The sequence below is a fragment of the Diadema antillarum genome, unplaced genomic scaffold (genome assembly GCF_040938485.1).
Source record: "Diadema antillarum isolate AM-2024a unplaced genomic scaffold, OU_Dant_1.0 seq00000014_RagTag, whole genome shotgun sequence".
NCBI classification, from domain to species: domain Eukaryota; kingdom Metazoa; phylum Echinodermata; class Echinoidea; order Diadematoida; family Diadematidae; genus Diadema; species Diadema antillarum.
Window position 1 is genome coordinate 664,213 of NW_027271134.1, and position 25,116 is coordinate 689,328.

Genomic DNA, 25,116 nt, shown 5'->3' on the forward strand with positions numbered 1-25,116 from the left:
AGCGCGCAGACCTCCGCCAAGCAGCTAATTTCCACCGATGTCTTCCCAAAGAGATTTTCTCCTCTCCATCACTGGGGAAAAGCTCTTTGGGCTCTTCCATAGAGATCAGTGATTTCCACCCATAGGTATACATGCTGAAAAACTGCCCGATTTCCCAATATAGACGCCTTTGGGACGTCATAAACCCTCAGCTGCGCGGCTGCCTCGCCCTAGAGAGCACGCACTTCATGCGCGCATGCAAACCGCAAATACGCGCAGCCTGAACTCCCAAGTTCATTGACCCTACCTGCCAAAATAGTAAAAATCCTTCATAAATTCCCCCAAAATTCTCGGATCACTACCAAAATTTAATCATCTGCTACTTAATTGTATCATTCTAAACCTTTCCTGGAAGTTTCATCTAAATCCGTACACTACTTTTTGAGTTATTTTGCACATCACGGACAATATTCGACAACTGAATGGCATCGCCATTCGTTCTTCCCAAGAACTGTAAGGAACTGGAATTCCCTGTCGTCAGACATTGTTTCAGCGCCATCTGTGGGATCATTTCGAAACCGTCTAACGGTTGATCACAGTGGCTAGTTGTTTTCGTCAAATTTTCTATGTGCTTATAAATTGTAAATATCTGTAAATAAATTGTATTATAATGTAAATAGCACCAGTCTGCAAGAATCTTCAGTCTATTGAAGGAGGCAGACTTATAAATCAGAAGAAGAAGAAGAAGAACAACTAACATTAGTAACAAAGAAACAAAGAAACAAACAAACAAACGGTAACGAAAACATAACCTCCTCCCTTGGAGGAGGTACCTAGAAAAGCACTCCTTTGATCGAGAGCGCAGACCTCCGCAAAGCAGCTTTCCACTGTTGATCTTGGCCTTCGATCCATCAGTGATTTCCACCCATAAGCTCAATGCGGAAAATCAGGGAGGTGGTGGGAAGAAAATCGTCCGATTTCTCAAATACTCGTGGAAGTCTTTGTTACGTCATAAACACTCAGCTGTGCGGAGCGCCTCGCCCGAGCAGAATTTTTTTGAAAACCTCTAAAATGCGCATTTCTTTGACCCATATTATATGCCAATTCAAAAACATCGAAAATCCTTCATAAAATCCATAAAAATGTACGGATCACTACCAAAGTTAAATCACCTGTTCCTTGTGTCATTATAAACCTTCCCTAGCTGTAAGTTTTGTCCAAATCATAAATCCGGTCACTACTTATTTGGGTTATTTTGCACACGGACAAATAAACAACAGACGCCGCCGATGAAAACATAACCTCCTCCTCCCTTGGCGGAGTTACAACACGTAAAACGAACAAAATACTAATTAAGTACGCTGCCGAGCACGCACAGAGAGCGTATACATTTCAGGCCCTGATTTTATGTTTCAGAAATCAGAATTGCTCCCATCACAATCCGTGATCGAAATAACAATGCAGGCTAGAAGCCAAACATAAGCAACCCTGAAACATAACGTACCTTTATACAGTATCATAATCCTCACATCAAACAAAACCTTAGCCCTATCACAACTCTATTACCATGTAATCCTAAAACATCGGAGAAGATATTGGAAGATCGGAGCAATTGTCGCAGAAGCAAGTCTCGTGCCATTGTATGTTATTGGTAATTTTGTATACACTGTACTTTATGTAGCAATCAGAGTAGTATCAAAGATTACACATATGGTAGTTTACTTTAGTACAGTACATGTGCATCCCCCATCCGTGTCATCTCAGCTACCACGTGTTTGTCTCTGTTGTGGATGTGCATTCACATCGTGCGTGACTTTGCCATATCATTGACGTGGTGCAACACTGCAAATGAAGGGCACGAAGCATGCTCCATAACATCCAGCCTACTTTCAGGGAATCACCCAATTGCAGCTAACGCCCGTGTTGACGTCATGAGACATGTGACCCGCCCATCCTAGACTTCACACGCCATTGCGTGTGCATATGTCATTCGTGTATCGGTAATCTATTCCCACGCGCGCCGAAATTTTACCAGTTTACTAACAAAAGCGGCTGTGAGACGACGTGTTGAACAGACTGAGCGGACTACGTGGAATAGGCAACGAGAAAAGCCATTAGATTATATCCCAAGTCTTCATTCATTTACTTCTAGCTCCAAACAGTGAAAGTGTAAGTTTGATTGCCGTTAATTTCTAATCTTATTCAAGCCGGCTCTCCGGAACTTATTCCTTTTTTTTTAAGTAAACGTGTACTCAGTTGCCCTGTACATTTCAACCGACCACCCTGACAATACGTATCAAGCGCACTTAAATGCGTTTTTTCGACAAGCTGTTTTTTTCTAGCCGTCATTTTTTCCCCAATAATATTTGAATATATTTTGAATCCTTCGATATTACTTTTGAAGGACTGTTTGATGAATTTGAATTGATTTTCATTAGGAAACTTTTCATCGTAATTGAAATGAATTAACGTAGATGAGTCGGTTTGTTTTTGCACATTTATTTCTCGTTTCTGCTTCAACTCGTACGGTCGTAGCGGGCGACAAAATAATTATGTCAAGAAATGTGTAAACGTGTGTGCACGATCCTCACGCGGTGCGGCGGAGTTTGAGAGAGCGGCATAATGACAATTTGGTAATCATGTAGAAATGCACACCTACCGTTCGCTTCGCCGTTTGTCAATCAAATTTTGTGCAGCTATTGGAGATGCTAAATTGAACCATATCAGAGAGCTTTCATGGAATTAGAAAGCCGAAAAGGTAAGAAAAATGAGAAATCGGAGTTGAAAAGTACGTTGGTCGCGAACATAGTCTCCGACGTATAGTAGTGCACCGATTTCTCAGAGAACGATGTCAACTATTATAATCGATTCTGGTAGTCTCTAATTAGCCGCTTACTACAATATCGAACTTGACTCGTGCGATACGTGTAGCTCCTACTTTCTTTTTCATATTTTTTTCTTATTGTTAGCTCACCTGAGTTGAAGGCTCAAGTGAGCTATTGTGATAGTTCTTTGTTTTCATTGCCACTATCATGATTATCACTTACTATTCAAATTATTGATACAGATTATTCATACCAGGATTTAGACATCGATCCTTTCTTTAAAAATTGAGGCAAGTATTGATTTTATCATGACAAAGTTGATAATAATAATTTGAGTAGTGTTGAAAGGAATAGAATGAGGTTGAAGGAAAAGTGGAAGAAAAAGGTTAGGCTATTTAGGAGGGAGAGAGAAAGAGAGAGAAAAGATGATGAGCAGGAAGTTAAATTCAAAGGGGATTTGTTTCTAGTAATCTACGTACAGTAATTTATAGGCCTAATTTAATAAATTTAAGAGAATAGTATTACAAAAAGTGTATGTTTACATTGTGGACTTCTCATAAAGTGCTCATTTTACCTAAAAAGAAACAGAATATTGAAATTAAAATGGTAATATGTTTTTAATTGATAAGTTCATCTTAGGGATAGTAGAAAGTAATTGTTTTCATGATAGTATTTATTTTTCCACTTCATTTTTTTAATTATGTACACAAAAACTGCAACCCCAGTATTTGCTTTTGTTTTGTAGTAAAAATCCATTTTATTGTGCAATATTCATGATGGATAATTCCCATTTTTTCATATATCTTTTACTGTTTTGTACACATATTACCTGTCCATCAAAAACTGCAACCCCAGTATTTGCTTTTGTTTTGTAGTAAAAATCCATTTTATTGTGCAATATTCATGATGGATAATTCCCATTTTTTCATATATCTTTTACTGTTTTGTACACATATTACCTGTCCATCATTTAGTCAGCAAAAAATGTTGACAGATATACATTCACATGCAGGAGAAAATTAACTAAAACGATAAAAAACAGACGCATCAAGATCACTTTCTTTCTTCCACATTCTACTGTCGAGCCGACATAATTATTGTGGTTAAACACCAAACAAGCGGCTGTATCACAGACTACAACGATCGATTATCATCGTTATATCGCTCTTCCACATAATCGATCATCCATCATGCTACACTGACACAGCCGTCGATCGGCGTACTTTTGAGTCAAAATTAGCTACTTTTCTTCTGTAATTGACTATGAAATTTCATGAAACCGTCAGATAAGGTCCATCTTGACATTTCTGATAGCCACAAGAAGTTTTCATTGACAAATTAAGGAAGGAAATGGTAGGTGTGCATGGTGTGCATTTGTACATGATTACCGACAATTTTGCGGTCAAAATCGTCAAATTTATTACGGAAGGATACTCTAATGTTACATCAAACAATGAGTCAGCAAAGGTAGGCCTAGAAATCTAGTTATTATATGTACTATGTAGTTACACGATAAATCTTATTCGATTTTGCTAAATTTCGGTAATTTAGAGGGAATACTTATTTATTTTCGCCTCATTTTACTCGGTAGCGTAGCCCAGTGAAGAATCGAACAACGTTGCGCGTAGTTAATCTAGTCCCATGCGTACATTTTCTTTCTGTACGCGCAATGCCATTGTAGAGCGCGGTCGGTTGATATGGACCCGGTCGGTGTGTTGAGCACCTACCATACTCCCATTAAAATGCTACACTGCCATGCCACTTAAATTCTCCCAAAACATGTCGCTTCTTTGTTCTTAATGATAATAAAGGGCCGTAAAGTGCGCAGTTGCCGAACTTTTATGAATTTAATGTGAGTTATGCACTTGTCAATGTAATGACGCACCCCACTACCCCCGGACATGGGTGCGTCATGGTCATTTTTTGACTGACCACACGGGGTTTTTGACGCACCCCCACAGTCACTTTTTGACGGACCACACGGGGTTTTTGACGAACACCACAGTCACTTTTTTGACGGACAACACGGGGTTTTTGACGAACACCTAGGTCACTTTTTTGACGGACATCCTCGGTACATTTGACGCACCCCCGTAAATACTGAAAGGATTTTTGCATACGCTTTATTCAAGCAATTTCATTTTCTTTCGGTTCGTAAACACAATTTGTCAAAGTTTCGGCAAGTTTCCCTTACCCTGGCCCTGTAAGCACCGTACCGTCATTCACCGTACATCACTCTGCTGCTACGATATTCCGAATGTATATGTGCATGCATGCAATCCATAGTCACCTGGCCATACATATGACTTGTCTGCAGATGCGCTGTACGTGCGCGGCCATTTCTAGTCCGGTTGAATGCAACACATGGACGATGTACGTTCGATGAGGAATAACGAGCACGCTGCTCACTTGCGAATTGCACAGCGTTAGCGAGCGAGTCGCGCACCACTAACACTCGACTTGCCTGCTACTGAGCTGCAGGTACGCGCAGTACACACAGTACGCACCACGCAACGGTATACCAAAGATCGTATACGGAATTCCGTATACGATCTTTGATTTTACTATTTTAGTACTGTGAGGTTGAAATTGTTATATCGCTTAACAGTCCGTCTGGCTTGAGATTGAGTATGCGTGATTTCATGAGTTTGTTGGAAAGAAAATGTGAGGAGAAAGGGTGGCTTTTAAATCATTTGCTTGCCAGATTCGGGCAAGCATTTTTCCCTCTTAGGCCTACTCCAAAACGCTTCCCGACTTTGATTTTCACTTGCCGCGGGAAAGCGCTCACTGTAAATTCACTCGCGGTACGTACGTGTATCCGGTACTGGTAGCGTGCAAAAATGCGTGCAGTTTTCCATAGCCAAGTGCATACCATGACGCACCCCTCGGTTCAGAATAATGCGTGTTATTTTCCATAGCCAAGTGACGTACCATGACGCACCCCTCGGTCAAAAATTTGACGACAATGATGGGATTTTGACGCACCTCTCGGTCAAAAATTTGACGGACATAGCTGGTAAAATGACGCACACCTGGGTCACAAATTTGACGGACCAAACGAGGAAATGACGCACCCATGTCCGGGGGTAGTGGGGTGAGTCATTACATTGACAAGTGCATTAGATCTAACATTAGTAACAAATAACAACGTCAATTACCGTATATGGTCGCCACTTGTATGTAATTTGTTCTTAATGATAATAAAGGGCCGTAAAGTGCGCAGTTGCCGAACTTTTATGAATTTAATGTGAGTTAGATCTAACATTAGTAACAAATAACGTTAACGTCAATTACCGTATATGGTCGCCACTTGTGTGTAAATAATATGTACTTCTGGGTGGGCGAACTAATATCGTCACTGAATTAGTTCGCCACCCATAGCCTGCCACATATTATTAGCGTGTGTGTTATGCACTTGTCAATGTAATGACTCACCCCACTACCCCCGGACATGGGTGCGTCATTTCCTCGTTTGGTCCGTCAAATTTGTGACCCAGGTGTTCGTCATTTTACCAGCTTTGTCCGTCAAATTTTTGACCGAGGGGTGCGTCAAAATCCCATCATTGTCTGTCAAAATTTTGACCGAGGGGTGCGTCATGGTACGTCACTTGGCTATGGAAAATAACACTCATTATTTTGAACCGAGGGGTGCGTCATGGAACGTTACTTGGCTATGGAAAACTGCACGCATTTTTGCACGCTACCGGTCCCGGATACACGTACCCCGAGTGAAATTACAGTGAGCGCTTTCCCGCGGCAAGTGAAAATCAAAGTCGGGAGGCGTTTTGGAATAAGAGGAAAAAATGCTTGCCAGAATCATCTGGCAAGCAAAGAATTTAAAAGCCACCCCTTTCTCCTTACATTTTCCCTCCAACAAACCCATGAAATCATGCATACTCAATCTCAAACCAGGGACTGTTCAGCGATGTAACAACTTAGTTCAATCTTTCAGCAGAACTGCCTGCCGCATGCCATTTTCTGCTCGCGGGATAGCCCGACCAGCTGGCCAGACGCGCGCGCGACGCTGTTAGCTGTGCGAATCTCTACGTACCGCGACTAGGCTGTAGTTACGCAGTACTCGAGCGGGAATATGAATGCCGTGGCGTGGTGTGTACCTGCGCTGCAGCAGTACCGGTATGCATCCACCGCACTAGCAATGGCCGCGCACACACAGCGCATTCTGCACACATAGCGCATTCTGCACGCATGTGATTGTCATGTATGGATTGCATGCACAGAATACATACTACTGTACGGAATATCGTAGCAGCAGCGTTGATGTACGGTGAATGACAATACGGTGCTTACATGGTAAGGGAAACTTGCCGAAACTTTTACAAATTATGTGTACGAACCAAAAGAAAATGAAATTGCTTGAATAAAACCTATGCAAAAATCGTTTCAGTATTTACGGGGGTGCGTCAAATGTACCGAGGATGTCCGTCAAAAAAGTGACCGAGGTGTGCGTCACTTTCAACGTGTTGTCCGTCAAAAAAGTGACTGTGGTGTCCGTCAAAAACCCGGTGTGGTCAGTCAAAAAATGACCATGACGCACCCATGTCCGGGGGTAGTGGGGTGCGTCATTACATTGACAAGTGCATTGGGAGAATCATGCATTATGGCGGAGGCATCAGTCGCCATAGCGACATTTCTAGTTTTTATTTTCATTTTTTTACAGACTCTACCTTGGATCTAGCATTAGATCTATAAAATCCGTTTTGAACCCCTGGAACGTTTGAAGAGTAAAAGGCCCAATTTTCGGCCGGCCTCCAAAATCCGGACACTTATCACTTATCAGAAGCCAGCAAATTCTACTGTCAAAACACACGCATATCACATTGTTTCACATACTGGCACACTCGTCAGGGTTCTCGCCAGGAATTTCTTCACGCTTGTCGGCATTTATGTGCGCTGTTCTGGGGGTGGGTACGCGGAAGTCTTTGCTAATGCTCAATACAACACAGATAAATCGCCGCTAAAATGCCACTAAATGCGACATTTTCACGGAGATGTAATGAACGTTGTGAGGGACATATTCTCACAGAAACAATGCAGAAACTCCATACCTTTTGTTAGCGGCAGTTCCTAAATAATAAATGAAAGAGAAGTAGGTGCCGATGGTGGAGGTTCCGATTTCTTTTAGGCCTTTCCTGTTTCACTGTTGCAATAATTAGCCGCCTCTGCATCGCAACAACGCGCGCCGTGTTGCTTTCTCGCCGTCTGCTCAACCACGTGGTAGGCCTATTGCATGCAGATGCGCGAGAAGCGATCGAGAACTTTCGGGACATCATTGCACTTTCCTTTCTGGGTATACTGCGGTAGTTTGGCCGTGACATCAAAGAGATATCATACAAAAATGTAATGATGGTCATTATTCCGAAGGTTTGTTTAATCATAAAATGAAAGGATTCATTACTGAGTACTTCGAAGGTTTGTAATTGAAAACAACAACAACACCAAAGGTCGGTACTACAGATGAATGTTCAAAATAAAACTGATTTCGTTCGAAGATTAACAAGCATTTTTTTTTTTTTTTCCGATCAACGAACCTTCAGAAAGGAATCTATCATCTATCATCGTGATTGCTTCAGAATAACAAACCTTCAGAATAAGAAAACACCCTTTTGGGGCCGTTGTTGTATTCCGAAATTATACTGGCAGAACATTCAAAATAACAAAACTGATTTCGTTTGGATATAAACGAATATTTTCTCCTTTATAATTTTTCTGTTAACGATCATTCAGAATTAAGAATGTAGAGTATTATTTTGCCATTATTCTTTCGGAGTAACGAACCCTGAGAGTAAGAAAACTGTAACCGTTTTCATTTCTTCTTTATCGTTTTCCGATTAACGATCGTTCAGAATTAAGAATCTAAAGTATTATATCGTTATTCTTTCGCAGTAACGAACCTTCAGAGTAAAAGAAAACTGTAACCGTTTTGGGGCCGTCGTTTTATTCTGGAATTCCACTGACGGAAACGTTCGAAATAACAAAACTGATTTCGTTGTGAAATGAACGGACATTTTTTAAAATCATTTTTGGATTAACGAACCTTCAGAATAAGGAATATAGCATTATTTTTTCATTAATCTGTCGGAGTAACGAACCCTAAGAGTGTATAAGAAAAGTGCAACTGTTTTTTGGGCAGTTTTATTCCAAATTTCACTGGCAAAACGTTCGAAATGACGCACTGATTTCGTTTTGAAATTTACGGACATTTTTCTCTATTCAATTTTCGGTTAACGAACCTTCAGAATAAAGAATCTATTATTTCATCATTACTACTTCTGTCGGAATAACAGACCCATATATAGAGTATGAAAACACGCTGTTTTGTGCCGTTGTTTTATTCCGAAATTTCAGACAGAAACGTTCGAAATAACAAAACTGATTTCGTTGTGAAATGAACGGACATTTTTTCTTAATCATTTTTTGGATTAACGAACCTTCAGAATAGGGAATCTAGCATTATTTTATCATTAATCTGTCGGAGTAACGAACCCTCAGAGTAAGAAAACTACAACTGTTTTGGGGCAGTCGTTTTATTCCAAAATTTCACTGGCAAAACATTTGAAATGACGCACTGATTTCGTTTTGAAATTTACGGACATTTTTCTTTATTCAATTTTCGGTTAACGAACCTTCAAAATAAAGAATCTACAATTTATTATTTCATCATTACTACTTCTGTCGGAATAACAGACCCTTAGAGTACGAAAACACGCTGTTTTGTGCCGTCGTTTTATTCCGAAATTTCACTGGCAGAACGTTCGAAATAACAAAACTGATTTCGTCGTGAAATGAACGGACATTTTTTCTTAATCATTTTTGGATTAACGAACCTTCAGAATAAAGAATCTAGCATCATTTTATCATTAATCTGTCGGAGTAACGAAAAAAAAATGAATCTTGGTGGCGATAACTGATGCTGGTGTAGAATAAAACAAAGACAGCTCGCTCAAAAGATGCTTCCTTCTTTCAGTTTTTTTCTCCCCAGTCATTCCTATCGTTCTCCTCCCATGAACCCCTGCCATGCAGGGACGATGAACAAAACAAAATGTTACCGATGCTGCAATGATTAAAAAAAAAAGAAAGAAACACGTCCTCAAAGCAAATTATCTACACTTATCAAGTTGAACAAATTGATGTTCGTAATGAAGAATAAAAAAAAGCACGACCTCAAGCAGTGGGGAAACTTGATATTATGGCTTGTGGAAATTTCCATGAAATTTCCACGAAAGCCAGGTGTCAGATAAAGAATGTCGCGCGTACTGCCACCTTGCTTCAGTGGTCGTAAACAGCGTGTACATAGCATGTTAAACCAACTGGGAACATTGATGAATGATCATCATTTATTTTCTGCCCGTGAAGGCCCCCTAACCCACCTTTTAACAAACCAAGCCAGAAGCACGTGGAGCATTACGTATACGTTGAACTTGAAAGACCATCATGACAGAATTACTATAAATTTCGGCCCGGAGAAGGAAAGTGGAATATTCACGAATGACGTTTGCAAATCCATAGAAATTGAAAAGGCTAAAATGGAACGCATGGCTTTTTAGATTAAAAAAAAATAATAACCCACTGACACTACCAAAACCTAAATAACAATTTGCATTTGCTTACTCCATCGCACATTCTTTTTTCTTTTCTTTTTTTAACGAAAAATGGAGTTAATTTTCTCTCTGCGGCAATGATTTGAACGCATCTAATTTTGCGTCATTGCCGATGGCCAGCTTCCTAAAGAATTGATACGAATCCTTTCAAATATACGAAACAAAGTCTAAAGATCCTGGATCCTGGCGGTGAATTTCGGTGGTATTATAAATCCTGCTCACTATCAAAATTTAATCATCTGTTCCTTGCGCCATTTTACCAACCAACTGTTCCTGAAAATTTCATCCTAATCTGTTCCCAAATTTTGACTTATTTTGCGAATAGATAGACAGACAGGCAGACAAACTAACAAACAAACCAAAGAAGCAAAAAAAAAAAAATACAATGTACAACCTTTGGCGGAGGGGGGCATGCATTTGATATCGTTTGTTTTTGCGTAACCCGACAACAAGCGTGACAACAAGCGAGCACGTGTCAGCCCTCCTCAGCCTCCTTCGACCTCTTTCCGTCCTCTCTCTCCCTCTCACAATACACTGTACCGTTGTACACGCACGCAGGCGGCTGTAAGTGGCCGGCTGGGTGCTTGTGCATGTGTGTGTGGATCCCAAATCAGAGCGCATGTGAGTGAGCAAGTGTGTGATGTGTGGTGTGTATCAGCAGGGGAGGTGAGACCTCCCTGTTGATCAGCTAGTACGTCGCTTAGTTGAGCCGCGTTGTTGTGATCGGTGCGGTGACTGCGTGGGTAAATTTTTGCGCTTGTATAAGTATGTAAACTGCTGCTGCTTTCAACATCTAGCTTCTTCTCTAGCCAGATAATAAAGACTGAAAAAGGCGAGAAATTGGTCCGAACTTAACTCGTCAAGCAAGTTACCCTTGTCGGCAAGTTCACGCGTGGTGTTACCCTTGTCGGCAAGTTTTACCCTTGTCGGCAATTGCTTCTTCAAACTGCACGCTTGTCGGGGCCGACAAGGGTGATATACGCTGGCGAGATCCCTGCTCATTCACCACAGGAAAGTGCCCGAGTCATCTCCAAAAATCCATCTATAGACTAAAATCCCAAATTTTGCCATCAAAAATGCAGAATTGCCGCAACTTTTCAAAGTGCGCGTGAGTTACAACGTAGGTCCCGTGTAAAGAATTAGGGTTGCCGAAAAAGCGCTAAAAATTGAAAGATTACGCCATTCTGTCGCGAGATTTTTCACTTATCGCAAGCTGAGAGTGTGAGGGTATCCTCAAAAACACAAATTTAAGAAAAACAAAATCTCTGTACTTGCCGATGCAGTGAATAAATGTACGGGGGCTGAATGCAAGTGCAGAGTCTCCAAAATTCGGACACGAACGGGCGCCGCAATGTCCCCGATCGCCAACAAGTTATGGCGCGCACTCATTTTTCAGCAACCTCGTATATTTAAGCGTCTGGTGATATGATCCACTCTCTGAGACTACATAACACTTCACAGCACAGGCAACAAGTGCTGCAGTTGATCTGTATGTAGTGATCTCATAGCGATCACAAGCAAGTTCTTTTATGGTATCTTTGAAACAGATCTGCTTTCTGCCTTTCCCTCCAGCTTGTACGGAGACTTTCAGAAGTGATTGAGCTATGTTTGGGGTTGTGTTTTGTGGTTCAAATTTTGGACAGTGTGTGGTCAGATTATAGTGTTATGGCAGCTAGCTATCTCAAATTACACAACCAAATTGCACCAAAATCACAAGAAATAATTTACTTAGTAGGTTTATATCTACTTTACTAAACCCAAGTAAATTTGTTAAACCAAGTTTTTAGTCATCAGGAAGTGTTGATACTTTCAATTATCCTGCTTGTGGGATTTGTTATGTTATTTATTATACTATGTTTTGTCTTGCAGCATTTCAGCTAATCCTACAATATTCATCATCATTTGCAGGTAGCAAAGTGACTCAACATGGCGGATTACTCGGCAGCCACAAACAAAACTGTCATTGACAGGTATCGTGACCTAGACACAAAGGGCAAATGTCAGGTCATGTACATCTGGATTGATGGGACTGGAGAGAATGTCAGAGCAAAGACAAAGACTATGGATTTTGTGCCAGAGAAACCAGATGGTAAATGTCCACATGTACGGTGTGTGCTTGCTCATATAATCGATTCTTAGCAGTGTCATACAGTAAGCACAGTGTAAAATAGGAAGTAAGCCTCTGACTAGATCAGAATTGTTCTTTGGTGCAGGTGATGGTTTCATCTCGTTGAAATCTGATACATGGACTCCTGTTACAACGAAGTCCTCGGGACCGGCAGTTTTCTTTCGTTATATCGGAATTTTGTTATAACCGAACAAATAAACAATAGAAATACATAGAGTGGATGACATCACAGCCCAAATTTTTACTTCGTTATAACTGGAATTTCGTTATAACCGTGTTCGTTATAACGGGAGTGCACTGTATTGTGTTTTAGATGTGGTAGGTTAGCTGATTGATGCTAAACTTGAATTTGTACATTCTACTAGTTCTAGATAGCTATGAGTGGTTCATCTTTTTCAAAGAATGAAAGACTGATTTAGTCCAGTTCAAGGTTTTTGAGATCATACATTGTCTTCAACAGAACAGCATACAACATTGTGTGTTTCAGCAGAAGAAACTTCAATTTTTGCTTATTTCAAATATTTGAATTGTTACTTGTTAGTTAATTATGGAGAAAACTCAAAGCAAATCGAAGCATTTATTTCCATGCCAGTAGTGTCTGTTGGTACATGTAGGCTGTGTTGAGAATTCAAAATTTGATGCAAACCTTATAATATCAACTTTTTTTTTTTATTTTTGTTTCCACATTAAGATTGTCCAGTGTGGAACTTCGATGGATCAAGTACTGGTCAGGCCGAGGGATCCAATAGTGACATGTTTCTCAAGCCATGCCGTCTGTTTGCAGACCCGTTTAGGAAAGGAGACAACAAACTCCTCATGTGTGAGGTGTACAAATATGATTGGAGGGCTGCAGGTAAACACATACCTTTTCTTTTGTAAAGATACCTTATACTGTACATTATAATGTTGAAGTAGGCATATACTATATATGAGATTGACTGTAATGATTTGTATTTCCATTTAAAGCAAAATATGATTGGAAAAGTTAGTGTTTGAAGAGCAAGATTAGTAATATTATTGCTCTGCCTGAAATTGTATCAAGATTTTGCTTGTTTTTATCAAGTGCTTCTGTGACTTTATTTTCCCTAGTCACACACACACACACACAAAAATTGAATAACTTACATTTTGCTCCCTGTCTTTGTGGGGAGTGCTGAAAAGTCCTGGTTAATGTCAACAAAGAATTCTCATGCATCATGAAAAATGAAACAAAAAGAAAAATGTCACCAGTTTTACCTTGTCACCATAAGTTATTTTCTCCTATGATCATTGCATATATAGAAACCAACTTCAGGAAAAGTTGTGCAGAAGTCATGAAGCGTGCTGAAGCCACAAGGCCATGGTTTGGAATTGAACAGGAGTATACCCTCCTTGGATCAGATGGACACCCCTTCGGCTGGCCGAAAGGAGGATATCCTGGTCCCCAGGGTAAGACCAACAAGCCTTTATTTATTATGTTTATATATTAACCAGGCCTGGGGCATGCACATGTTCTTGAGTGCCACATTGGTCACTGGTCAAGTCCAAGATAAGGTCCCCTCAGAAGGCAAAATTTCATCTTTGCTCAATATTGACATATTTGGTATCATTTTGAAGCTTATGAGTTGAAGTTTTGATTTCCATGGAGGAAAAAATGATATGTAAATTTATGCAAATTTCAAGGGCTTCATTTGCATAAATGTAAAACAGCGTTACGTATGGGACATTTATAAAAATTCATATTTATTGAAAGGAAAGCAAATGATATTTGATGAATATGTGGACGTAAGAAGTTCATCAAATAGTTTAACTTGGTATGAAAATTTAGGGATTATGCAAATGATTATGCAAATTAGCTCGTGTCGTATCATGAGATGTCCCATACATAACAAAATGAGGTCATTTTGTAAGGTTTTTTCTGAAATTGCTAAGGTTATTTGAATGCCCTTTTGGAAAGTTCTAATTTATTGTTTAGAGAAATTAAATACCATAGAAAAAAGAAAAAAACGGTAAAAGAAATATTTTTTATTAGGCATTGAAATAATGTTACGTATGGGACAAATGCATTACGTATGGGACATCCTCATATATTGCATGTGAATGCATGTAGCTAGCTGGGAAGGTCTCTCAGTACACAAATGGTCAATCATCCTGAAGAAAGCATCCCAACTTTGTAGCTACTTTTTGAGTTATAGACACTTGAGAACAATACATGTACTTGACTGAACAATTTTCAGAAAGGGGGAGGGGAAGATGGCAAAATACACCATGAAAATCAGCATTAAAGGGATGGTATAGTTTTTGTAGAAATGGGGATTCAGTTTCCAACATTTTATGAGATGACTGGAAACCAATAATATGAATTACTAAAGAGCATACAATTCTAAGACTAGAGGAATTCAAAGTTAATTTGATGGATATCCAATTTGGAACGGTTGTGATATCAAAAAAAAAATAAAGTAAAATGATTTTTTTTTTTTTTTATTGCAAGTGATACACAAATTGTCCTTATTCAGTTTTCAGTAGTAGCCACAACAAAATTCATGGGTATACATACTGAGGTGTGATTCAAATCAATGACCTGACTGCTAGACAGACATCATACATGATTACTGGAATTCACGCAGCAGGTATTGCTTATCTATAACAAAATTAACATTTCTTGTGTCAAGTTGTTTTTTATTGAAACTAAATGGCAAACTGCCCTTTATCAATGGAAGTGAACACTTTAAACTATTCAATTTTTTAGTAGTAACTATCCTGATATACACTGTACATACTCAGGTTGGTCATTAAAAAATATAGAATATGATTGAATATGATCATGATGGTAGATATTTTGGGGATATTGTTCCCTTGACAATCTGGATCAGTATTTGAGTAATTTCAACTGATTCCACCTCAATGATTATGCAAAAATTTGTTTATGGGTATTTTGCAAAATAATTTTGCAAAATACCCATAAACATGGTTCTCCACACGCTAAACGCATGGGGGACAAAGGGCATGCATACTCGGGTTGGTCATAAAAATATAAAAATATGATTGAATATGACTATGATGATGAATATTTTGGGAATATTGTTTCCTTGACAATCTGGATCAGTATTTGAGTAGTTCCAACTGATTTTACTTCAATAATTATGCAAAATACCCATAAACATGGTTCTCCACACACTATGGGGGACAAAGTGTCCCATACGTAAAGCCCGCCGCACACTACACGATTTTGCCCCGATTCACCGGTCTTAAGACCTTAAGACTAGAAATGTGACGTCACAGTCTTGCCATTTTCTAGTCGTACGACTGGGTCTTAGCGCCAGTCATAGAGATTTGACATGTTGAATCTCTACGACCAGTCGTGAGCTTTCAACCATTCACAATGCAGCAAAATGCAAACGCACGCAGTGCGCACTGCGCGCGCTTTACCGTCGGGTCGTATAGTGTGCGGTGTCCGGTCGTACGACTGGTCTTAAGACCCAGCTTGGCTTAAGACTTTAAGACCAGTCGGATCGTGTAGTGTGCGGTGGCCTTAAGTGTCCCATACGTAACATGTCATGTCTGTCTTTAATTAGAACCTGTAATTAGAGCTTTTTACCTAATGACATGAAACTTACCTGTGATAATCTTGAGTGTTGTGACTTTCATCACAGTGAGTTACAAGTTGTGGAATGAAATACTTTCAGAGAGTTTTGAGGTTGAAAAAAATGTTCAAAAAAACAAAATTTTTCTGGTCCCATACGTAACGGCACGTATTTTCTCTTCTAGAATATAATTGTCAAGGTCATTTTTCTCAATTTTTTATGTGATTATACTTCTGGATATCAATCACCATGATAAAGTTCAATATGATCAAAGGCCATTAACACTATTTTTCAGGTCATAAAAGTCTCTGAATGTCCCATACGTAACGTGTGTATTATCTTGGACTTGCCCCACTAAGATTTTTATTCAACAGTAATTTTGCTGGTTTTGACAGGGTTCATGACTTGGGTTGCTGCTAAATTCCCATAGGTTAACCAAGGAGGTTTAAAGGGACGCAAACCCAAAGAGCAATGTGGATTGAGTGAAAGCAGCAACATTAGTAGAACACATCAGTGAAAGTTTGAAGAAAATCGGACAGTCGATGCAAAAGTTACGAATTTTTAAAGTTTTGGTGTTGGAACTGCTGGACGAGGAGACTACTAGAGGTTATGACGTATGAGTGGACAACAATATAAGGAAAATATAAAGAAAATTCCACCAAAAATCATTTTTCATGAAGATTACAAATTCCATCAACTTGATACTGACATATGTTAAGGGAAGCAATTATTCCCCCTGCTTTCTGAATGCAGTTAGTCAAGTGCACTTTCATTATGCTAGAAAAGTGGATTTTTGTTGAATTTTCTTTATATTGTCTTTGTATTGTTGTCCACTCATATGTCATAACCTCTAGTAGTCTCCTCATCCAGCGGTTCCAACACCAAAACTTTGAAAATTCATAACTTTTGCATCGATTGTCCAATTATCCTCAAACTTTCACTGATGTGTTCTACTAATGTTGCTGCTTTCACTCAATCCACATTGCTCTTTAGGTTTGCGTTCCCTTTAAGAGATGGAGTTCCAACTAGCTGTAATTATTCAAACAGCTGCCTTTTTTCTATTGATGCACAAAAGAATTCCACAGGTGCACTTGTGCCTTTGATGGTCAGGGTTCCATGCCGTCGTCTTTTTGAGCAATCTGAAGATTCATTTTTAAACTCTAACATTATATCATCTATATCCTGCTTGTTCATTTTCAAATAGAATGAATGTTCTCTTAATGAGTAAGCAAATGAAACAAAAGTAAATCTTGTCCAAGATTATGTGCAAAAATGTAAACCTGAGCTGCATGTCGTGAAAATATTTGACACTGTACTCTCACTACAAAGCCGATTTTATCTTTCCGATCGCTTCCGACAAATGGCACTGATATGGTATAATTATCTAGTATAGCTCTTTATTTGTTTATATGTTAGATTAGTGTAAAGTCATGGAAACGAGTAATTTAATTTTATTTCATCAATTTTTGTACAATTTTTATTCACACATCCCCGTCGTGCCTGTACTATTGATGTGCCGCCTGTTTTCTGAGAAGGGACGGCGAAAAGCAATTACCATCATATAGACATATCTTCCTTTGAGAGTGACAAGTCATGATGCAATGCCACATGAATTGATTGTCTTCCTATCTGTGAGGCAGCTCCAGTTTAGCACATACTTCAAATATTTCTGAGTGGCGGCATGAAACATGGGATCAAAGGAATTGAGACTGTTGTTACTCCATTTCTCAAACCTCCTTGGGTTATCACATGAAAGTCAGTTCGGAACAGTGCTTGTTAAAAGTGGTTCTCGTATCCAATCTTGTATTTCTTAGTGATATTCCCCTGTAAAGTAATTCAGATAGCTTATTTGTCTATAATGTTTTAATGGTTTGTATCAGGTCCAATCACCTGCCTTCACATACATTGATATTAATTACTTTTGGCAATTCACAATGCACCAGTTGTTGCTACAGCATAGCCATGCACATGCACACTCTCACAATCTATTGAGAATTATGTGAGTTTTCTTCTTTGGTCGAAGGGGAATTTCTGACAACTTTTATAATTTCTCATGAAGAACATAAATGGATAGTGCCATGTTTTAGATTTGTGAAAATTTATTGTGGTCTTTGAGCAGATAGACCAATACTCGGAAAAAACCCAAAAACATAATACTGTATATGCCATATATTTTGTGAGTCTAAATTTTCGCTAATCGGAATTCCCAACGATTTCGCGAGTGGTTAAACTCGAGGTCGTGGAATCCTGTACTGAAAGGGGAAGTGTACATCCATACGTCACATTCACATCGGGATCAGAGTCAATATTTTCTCGTTTCTTTGATTTCGGGAACAGCACCCGACTCGAAAAAAATAAAAACCTCGCAAATTATTAGGCGGAGTGTACAGTATTCAACAAGGATGATAACATATTGTAGGGAGGCTCACATAGTCCAATAATCTAGCAATGTAATTCAATTACTGTACCACTTAACAAATTGACCTGTGCAGAATTTATTCATGTCTTTTGTTCTGCCTCCTTTAGCATCAAATCATGCCTTCTAATGAAGCTGCTATGTCATCGTCCTCTTCATTGTGATTTTCTATGAATTTGGAAAACATTCCTATTCAGTATTGCAGTTGCTATAAACTCTGAAACTCTGTACCCATTTTAACCAATTTATAATATTTCAATCATCCAGAAGTCTCCTTTAACAGCGACCATCACAGACCATTCCAATGTTTTGGACCCCCCCCCCCCCCAAAAAAAAAAAAAAAAAAAAAAAAGGAAAAAAAAATTAATAAATAAAAAGTTACTTTGTCCCGAAGTTTTGGCAGGTGGAAGAAGAAACCCAACACAAGATAAAACTTGAAAGTATTACAAAATCTTTGATTTTGACCAGTTTTGCCAATTTGTTTCCAAATGTGATTACTTTGGCTCATCTGTTTCCAACTTTTAAGTCCTTTTGCCTTGGCGGGGGTAAAAGTTTGATGTACTTTTTAGCTTCATTCATAGATACCTAATAAGGCATATGGTAATACTTTCCTTAATTAGTTTGTAGGAAAAAAAATGATTTTGATGCTCTGTATGTGACACAATTTTGTTTATTTTCATTTTTCTTTCATGGGCTATAGGACCATACTACTGTGGTGTGGGAGCCAACAAAGTCTACGGAAGAGACATTGTGGAGGCTCATTACCGTTCCTGCCTTTATGCTGGAATCAAGATTGCAGGAACCAATGCAGAGGTCATGCCTGCCCAGTGGGAATACCAGGTATGTGCAGAAATTTGAACATGCACTGTGTTGATTGCAACATGCAACAAAATGTCCTTGAGAATTATAACAGAGCTTGTTGTAACCACTTAAATCTGCCGTAGGTTTACATGCAAAGGAAAATGGGACCGATGCAATCACCTCATTAAAACAGTTCCTTGTTATAACAGGCTTCACTGTAGTATATTTCAGCTCTCTAGACTCGAAATGTTGGTGTTACTCTTAGTTAAAATAAGACCTGTATCCACCTGATGTGTGTCATGGCAACATTTGTTGGCTTTAACCTCATTTTCTTCAGTAGCAATATTGAAAACTTATTAATGCAATGCTGTAGCCCATACCTATGGTCAATACAGCCCAAGTTTTAATGAAAAATTAAAATTTATTGTAGAATTGTTGAATCTCGATGGGTTTTTTTAGGAGGCAACTGGAAGAAAGGATGAAAATGAACAAATGTACTCTTTGGTGTCTTGACAAGGAAATAAATACTAGAGCCTCCCTGACCTTGGAAGTATTGCTTGTAGACCGAGATGTGTGTACAGTGCACTCCTGTTATAATGAACACGGTTATAACGAAGTAAAAATTCAGGCCGCAACATTATCAGCTCTATATATTTTTATTGCTTATTTGTTTGATATAACGAAATTTCGATATAGCGAAAGAAAGCTGCTGGTCCTGAGGAGGTAGTTATATAACGGGAGTCCACTGTATAACACATCTCGGTTATCATTTGGTACAATACTAGAGGACTCTTTCAATTCAGCAGCATTACTTTGATGCCGCTGCCATATCACAATTTATGTGCACAATACTGGCCACAATGCACAGATTTTATTCAAAGTAGGTATGGCAATGTGTCTTTGAAAAATCAAGCCTCCTGTAACTTCTGGCGATAGTACCCTTGCTTATTCTGTCTGCACTCTACTAGCCACATTTCTCTACAGATCTTTTGTAGACCTTCATTTTTTGGTGATTATCTTGTGTGAGCCACATAGATGGTGTATGGTGAGGGCTATCATTAATATTTTTTATGGTGTATAATGGTCATATCTAGACCAAAGTTATTGGTATTAGTTCTCCTTATACAAGAGTCAAAGTTCATACTTTGCTGAAGTGTATCTACTCTTTCTAATCTACTCTACACACCTGTAGAAGGGCACAATTGTGTTTATAATCTTTTGTTTTCTTTAATAGGTGGGACCATGTGAGGGCATCGAGATGGGAGACCACTTGTGGGTGTCCCGCTTCATTCTACATCGTGTCTGTGAGGACTTTGGTGTCATCGCTACCTTAGACCCCAAGCCAATGGAGGGTGACTGGAATGGAGCTGGTGCACATTGTAACTTCAGCACTTTGGCCATGCGGGAGGATGGAGGAATCAAGTAAGCAAATTTTTTTTTACCCTTGTAAAAGCAACAGAGATAAGTCAAAGCTGCACACTGGCACTGGTCCGACAGTCCCTGACCAGTAAAAATCGCTGTTGGACCAGTAACTTTTTCAGGAATGGACCAGTAAAACATGGAGAAAGTGGCCACCTTCTGGCCTGACAGACCGGTCAGACCATTAAAAAAAAGAACCAAAAAAAAATGGGTTAGTGTGCAGCCCTGGATAAATACAACAGTATTGGCTTACCTATAAACGTAATCAGGCTGGACATTTTTGGTTATGCTAAAATTGGAGGGGGGGCTGGATTCCACGTCTTTGGCCCGAATTCACCAAGGTGGTACAATATTAACCATGGTTTAAACCTTTGACAAAGACTAGTTTTTTTATGGGGCACCAAGTATCGCATGGCCTGTTTCGTTACGAAATCAGTCATTTCGTCAATGTAATGTTACAAAATGTTAACATTACATTGACGAAATGACTGATTTCGTAACGAAATAGGCCATGCGACACTTGGCACCTCATAAAAAACTTTGTGCCCAAAAGTATACAGTACTTAGTCAAAAATTTTCTGAAGTTTTGAGAGGGATTGAAGTTCCATGTAACATGAATATGAAGTCTCTTGGGGATGAAAAAGTAAAAAGAAAGCATAACTTTAATACTGCTTTTATCATAGTGTAATCAATACTGCTTACCCCCACAGTCACATGCGAGCTGCCATTGAAAAGCTGAGCAAGAGGCATGATGAGCATATCCGTGCCTATGACCCCAAGAATGGCCTGGACAATGCTCGCAGACTGACAGGGAAGCACGAAACATCCAGCATTGATGACTTCTCTTCCGGAGTAGCCAACCGGGGTGCCAGCATCAGGATTCCACGTCAGTGTGGCATTGATGGTAAGGGCTACATGGAGGACCGAAGGCCGTCCTCAAACTGTGATCCATACCGCGTTACTGAAGCACTGATGAGGACAACAGTACTGGATGACTGGGAATCTTAAGGAGCTGTTTGTTCTGAATTAGCATATTGTCAGACAGTGAACTGAAATCTTGGTGTTGTAAAGCCCAACATATTCCATGTGTGTAATGCTTACTATGTCTTTTTTCTGTCAAACCAAAACGGGTCCTTCATACTGGGCTCATTTTTGAGCCCTCGGTTACACATCTGAAGTGCTCAAAAGAGGTTTATCACTAATTCTAAATATCTGCAATTCCTGTAATGTGCCTCCAGAATGACTGCTGGCAAAAAAAAAGGAAGAAGAGCAACAATGAATGACTCCCATGAGAGTGGACTTGACTAGTGTTGTAATGATACCATCTGCTATGCAGGTTTTGCAGATTTTGTTTATTTTGTTTATTTTGATTAATTTTTCTTTTCTTTTTCTTTTTCTTTTGTTTTGTTTTGTTTTCCTTTTCCAAGTGAATAATCATGTCACAGCATTACTGGGCAAAAGAATCTTTGGTCAAGCAAGCAGTACCTTCTTCAGCCCTTGGATACTTGTATTGCTTGTATGTAATCGGTTTTATTAGCAACTGTACAGTAGCACTGTTCTTTCAGTGAGTAGTGCTGGACATCGGTTCCAACCCCCCCCCCCCCCCCTTATTATTGCCTTTTTCGTGCATTTCCAATTTTAAAATCTTACATGGTATGTACATAGTGAAAGAAGATCATCGCCATGTATTTTATAAATCTTTTTGATGGTCTTGGAAATGTCTTTTAAGCTATGAATTTGTGTATGTGTACATTCTGAATTAATGGCAGGCTGTAAAGGGTTGTTTGTTTCTGTGCAGAAAGGTTCTTGTATTTCCATTGTATTTTATGTTTTTTACCAATAGTCAAGAGGTCAATAATAGAAACAGAGTACTTAATGGTTTTGTAAATTAAGGCATGAAACGAGGACGTGAAGTGAGTACTCATGGCTGTATTTAAATTCATCGGTGTGAAAAAGCAATTGGCTGCTCATTTGCTATTCATTGATATTACCTAAAGAAATGACATTATCCACCAGAACCTTGTTCAAAGACATTGATTTAGTGGAAGAGAAATGTTAGAATGCCCCCAAGCCAACTTACAAAATGTTCCAAGAAAGTGTAATACAATGTGTTACAAGACCAGGACCTTAGTAAAAGGAATGCATAATATTGTCATAACTACCTGTTGATCAGATGTGTATGTTCATATTTCGTGTGCGGGCCAATCTCTTCATGTGGGTTATAACGAGAATAGAACTTAATCTTGTTCATGACAAGTTAGTGGCGTTGTACAGAATAATCGGTAACCAAAGGAGAATTGGAAGACGTAGCATGGTATTTCCTTTGAACATGCTCTGGATAGATGTACCCTGATGTTGTGATCTTTCTATGAAATTGTCTTGTGGGTTATAATGAGAATAGAACTTCACCTTGCCCATGACAAGTTTGTAGTGTTGTACAGAATAACTAGTAACCAAGGGATAATTGTAAGGTGTAGCATTATTCTTCATTTGAACATGGTCTGGATAGATGTACTGTGAGCCTTGTGATCTTTCAATGAAATTTTGATGACCACCATTGTGGTTTGGACAGGATTATTTGTTATGAAGTCTCTGTGAAAACTGCTGTAGTCTTGCACAAATGTTAATCCTTCATGTCATTTTTATTAAAAAAACATATTTGTAACCCTGATGATGTGTCTTTAATCCCTCTAGTGTCTTGAAACTAAGTTATGTGAGGGAAATGACCATTACATCTATATTTGACCAAAATAAAAGTAACGTGTTTATGCCTATGTCTTTACAAAGAACATCATGTACAATGCTGTACTTGTGTTTTGGGCATGCTTTTTGTCTCTAATCACCTGATCACATTTTCTCTTTTGAATTGTGTGTGTGTGTGTGTGTGGGGGGGGGGGGGTACATTTTTTGTACATGTTTGAGTGGCCGTGTACATATATAAGAATGGAATGCTGAAAAGCCAACCACGTTCTATGGAGGATTACACATAACATGATTGTACAGTGCTTTGTGTGAGGCACATTTTGTGGCCTGTCGGCAACTGATTAACCCTAATCAGGCTGGGGGGGGGGGGGGGGGGGGGCGGAATCCGCCCCCCCCCCTCGATGTTTCGCGCAATATCTTCGCAACGCGATAAGCTCCCGCCGCGATGTTTCATGACTTTTTTCTTTCAAGTATCGCGCAACTTTTGAGACCAAAATTGTTGCGCCCGCGCGTACCGTTTTGACGCGACGCCCGTTCGAAAAAAATTTGTCAACCCCAAAATTGCTCCAAAACGTGATTTTGTGTACAAATCCAATGCAAATTGTGTTTTTTCAATTAATTCACATAAAAATTCATATCTTCACTTAGAATGGCCGAAATTAATTTATTTTAGCATAATAATGCTTCGAAAAATGTCTGTGACAAATTTTGGCCAAAAAACAAACAAAAACAAAAGGTCAAAAAACAATGAAATACATAAATTCAAAAAACAATAAAATACATAAGAAATTAATTTTGATACAGATTTTTTTTTATCCTATGTCTCAGAAGAATGATACAAGAAACATTTTTAAAAAGAAATTAGCTTAATTGGAGCATTAATAAGTGATTTAGAGCCCAAAACTGATTTTATGCATAAATTACAATAATTAATTAATATAAAATATAAGAAAAATTTTTCGGAGAAAGCAACCATACATTTTGATAGAATACGTCGCGGGCGTCGCGTGTGCCGATTTTCGGCGCGATCGCGCGTTCCATAGGCGAGATCTGAAGGGGGCGGAATCCGCCCCCCCCCCCCCCCAGATATATCATAGCCAAAAAAGCCCAGCCTGATTAGGGTTAAACATTTGTACATAGATATATACATGTACATACATGCACATACATGCACAAGTCAACCACTCGTACCTCAATGTCAGATTGGCCAAATATCACCGACTTTACAGATGTACAATTTTACATTTGTAATGCTAAGACAAAAAAAAAAAACACTTTTTTTCCACTTATGTGCACATACATGTACAGTATGTCTTGTGAAAACATGCACAAATTTAAGGAATTCCTGTTTAATGAACACGATTCTAAAGATATTCTTGTTAAAATAAAGTAAATACTTGGGTCCAAAAATTATCATATACACGTCTACATACATGTCTACATCTTATAAGTGTACACTTTACTGTTTGGTTTTAACAAAACATCAAGTTCAGTCATCTCGATGGGAAATCTGTGGTCCCATCTGTCATCAACTTGGGGTTTTTCCCTTCACCTTAACTCCAAGCAAAAAGTCCAACGTCACTTGGCTATTCTCAGACAGATACTATGTGTTACAAAAAAAAAAAAAAAAAAATCCACTTCTGATTCTTAATACAATGTGGTT

The 25,116-nt window shown here is 39.0% G+C and overlaps 1 protein-coding gene across 1 annotated transcript; it reads left to right on the top strand.

The window, feature by feature from the left end:
- Positions 1-1,997: 1,997 nt before the first annotated feature.
- LOC139725069 (glutamine synthetase-like) lies at positions 1,998-23,421 on the top strand. Its single transcript, XM_071636157.1, has 7 exons — positions 1,998-2,148; positions 12,332-12,512; positions 13,243-13,404; positions 13,833-13,979; positions 19,231-19,370; positions 20,566-20,753; positions 21,461-23,421. The coding sequence occupies exons 2-7, from the start codon at positions 12,350-12,352 to the stop codon at positions 21,756-21,758; spliced, it is 1,098 nt and encodes a 365-aa protein (XP_071492258.1). The 5' UTR covers positions 1,998-2,148; positions 12,332-12,349; the 3' UTR covers positions 21,759-23,421.
- Positions 23,422-25,116: the final 1,695 nt, after the last annotated feature.

Coding starts and splice junctions, on each gene's coding strand:
- LOC139725069 (XM_071636157.1), top strand. CDS start 12,350: ATGGCGGATTACTCGGCAGCCACAAACAAAACTGTCATTGACAGGTAT. Junction 13,405..13,832: donor ATATGATTGGAGGGCTGCAG/GTAAACACATAC, acceptor TTGCATATATAG/AAACCAACTTCAGGAAAAGT. Junction 19,371..20,565: donor CTGCCCAGTGGGAATACCAG/GTATGTGCAGAA, acceptor TTTCTTTAATAG/GTGGGACCATGTGAGGGCAT.